Source organism: Rhagoletis zephyria, unplaced genomic scaffold (genome assembly GCF_001687245.7).
Source record: "Rhagoletis zephyria isolate East Lansing unplaced genomic scaffold, Rhagoletis_zephyria_1.1 Rzeph_scaffold_01413, whole genome shotgun sequence".
NCBI classification, from domain to species: domain Eukaryota; kingdom Metazoa; phylum Arthropoda; class Insecta; order Diptera; family Tephritidae; genus Rhagoletis; species Rhagoletis zephyria.
The window spans coordinates 122,466-124,423 of NW_016158497.1; the positions used below are offsets into that span (position 1 = coordinate 122,466).

At 39.5% G+C, this 1,958-nt stretch overlaps 1 protein-coding gene across 1 annotated transcript in view; it reads right to left on the minus strand.

Moving 5' to 3' along the window:
- LOC108363926 (zinc finger protein 117-like) overlaps window positions 1-1,952 on the minus strand; it is a 27,263-nt gene extending 25,311 nt beyond the window's left edge. The window contains exons 1-2 of the mRNA XM_017617458.1: window positions 1,606-1,952; window positions 1,063-1,549 (exon numbers count right to left, since the gene is read on the minus strand). Of these exons, the coding sequence (XP_017472947.1) occupies window positions 1,063-1,549; window positions 1,606-1,869 (751 nt within the window). The 5' untranslated portion in view covers window positions 1,870-1,952. The remainder of the gene's footprint in view (window positions 1-1,062; window positions 1,550-1,605) is intronic.
- Between the last annotated feature and the right edge of the window lie 6 nt (window positions 1,953-1,958).

Sequence of the window (1,958 nt, forward strand, 5' to 3'; positions counted from 1 at the left end):
CCGGAAAACCCGACAACCCTAACGGCCTTGTCCCTGTGGACAAACCCCACAGAAGCTGCACGTTTCCTAGGGTTGCCGTTAGTGGAACTTGACGCCAACGACTGAGATACCAACCGTCCTGGGCGGGGTTGTTGTAGCCGCTAGGACAGCAACAACAACAACATCTCTTTTCTACATATTGTATTACCTAAGGTTATTTTACAAATATTTTTCTGTGTATTGGTGGATATTTTAGTGTGTTAGTGAAAAGGTTAAAAAAGCGCTTTTCTTGTAGGGTACGCACGTGAACATTGAAAATATAGTATATCACACAAAATATAAGTGTTATGTGGTATTTTGTACAAAAATTTGGGGTGGTAGTGAAGATTATTTAACAACAAATTGCTTTAACTCTTAGCAACTATTTTGCGAGAGTGATATATTCATGTAGATAAAGCCTCCCCCAACATCCTCACCAAGTTTCATGACGAAATTCCAGCCTCCTGATGTCGCCGGAAACATCATCTCCACGGCGAGGCGCAAATGCTCCCCGTAAAGGAGCACAACATAATGCTCTGCAAGCAGTTCCTGATCGGGAGCCACAGAAGTGGCCACCCAAACAGACAGCTGCTTGCAGAGGAGCCCTCGCCTAGGCACGTCAGAAGGCATCTATATGAACTGACGGACGAACAACAACAACAACGAAATTCCTTATACTTTCCCTGAAATCTCGATTGGTTTCGTTTTGGAAAGCCAACCCAAATGCAGTTCCAACTGCAAATCCAAGATTTCAACAACATCCTAATAGGCCTACTTAGAAAATTGAGTCTGAAAATAGCAATTTAATCAGCTGTTCATAAAACTTGCAACTTCTTGCTGGTTTTGCGTTTTCGTACTTTCTTGCATATTTCTCCCATTGGGAGTAAATATTGGCTTACTCTGTAATTCTGGCAAGTTACTGGATATTTTTTGCAGGAAAATACGTAAACACAACTTTTAATCGCGTATTCTCGAAGATCATGAATAGTTGATATACGACAATATTTTACCGAGCCAACGGTATGTATATGGAAATTGACATACCTTGTTCCGTATTAACACATAACTCCGAAACATCACTCTCCAAAGAATTGTTATCTAGGTAATCATCTGTGCATGGAGCCCCACAGTTTGACAAACCGCTTTCGCTAACAATCGCGTCATTGTCAATAATTTCCTCTACTAAATCCGATACTTCATCCACAAACTCTAATTCTGACTTAGCGAAAACCTCCGAAAGTATTTTTTCTGAACCATTATCTTCACAAACACCCGCACTTTGGGATCCAACTAGGATTAGACTTTTGCTATTACAATTTGTTTCTTCCAAGATTGCCTCGTCAAAAACCTCTTTAGCACCAGTTCCATCTGCACGAGCCATATCACATTCAAAATCAATTAGAATTGGGTCGATATTATAACCTTGTATAGTCCGATTGAAGGAAGTAATTATTTGAACGCGCATTTCGCAAAATTTTTGAAGGAGCCTCTCAAATTCCAAAACGTTTTTGTTACACGCCTCACAAAGCAACTGAAAATATAAATTTCTATATTAAGGGCCGTTAAAAAACATTTTTGCGTTCTTACAGATGAATGAGCGCTCATTTCATCCAAATCTCTGCCAAGTGCCGTAGATAATATAATAGATAAAGGATTATCAACTCCTCCATCATCACGTAACCGGCTTTCAAAGATTAAAAAAGTACCTTCCCCTTCAACGAAATTGCGACCACATAAAAAGCAGTTGGCATTTTCTACAATAAATGCCTCTGTGGAAAAAGTGCAGTCTTTATGGACAGCTCTATTGCCACTTATGTTTTGTTGGGTGGATGTTAATACCATGTTTGGCATCTTTGTTTCCTTCACGCCCGACACTCGTGATAACAGAATTTTAAGAACATAAATTCTTTCTTACAAAACAACACAAAACTAGGCATGAA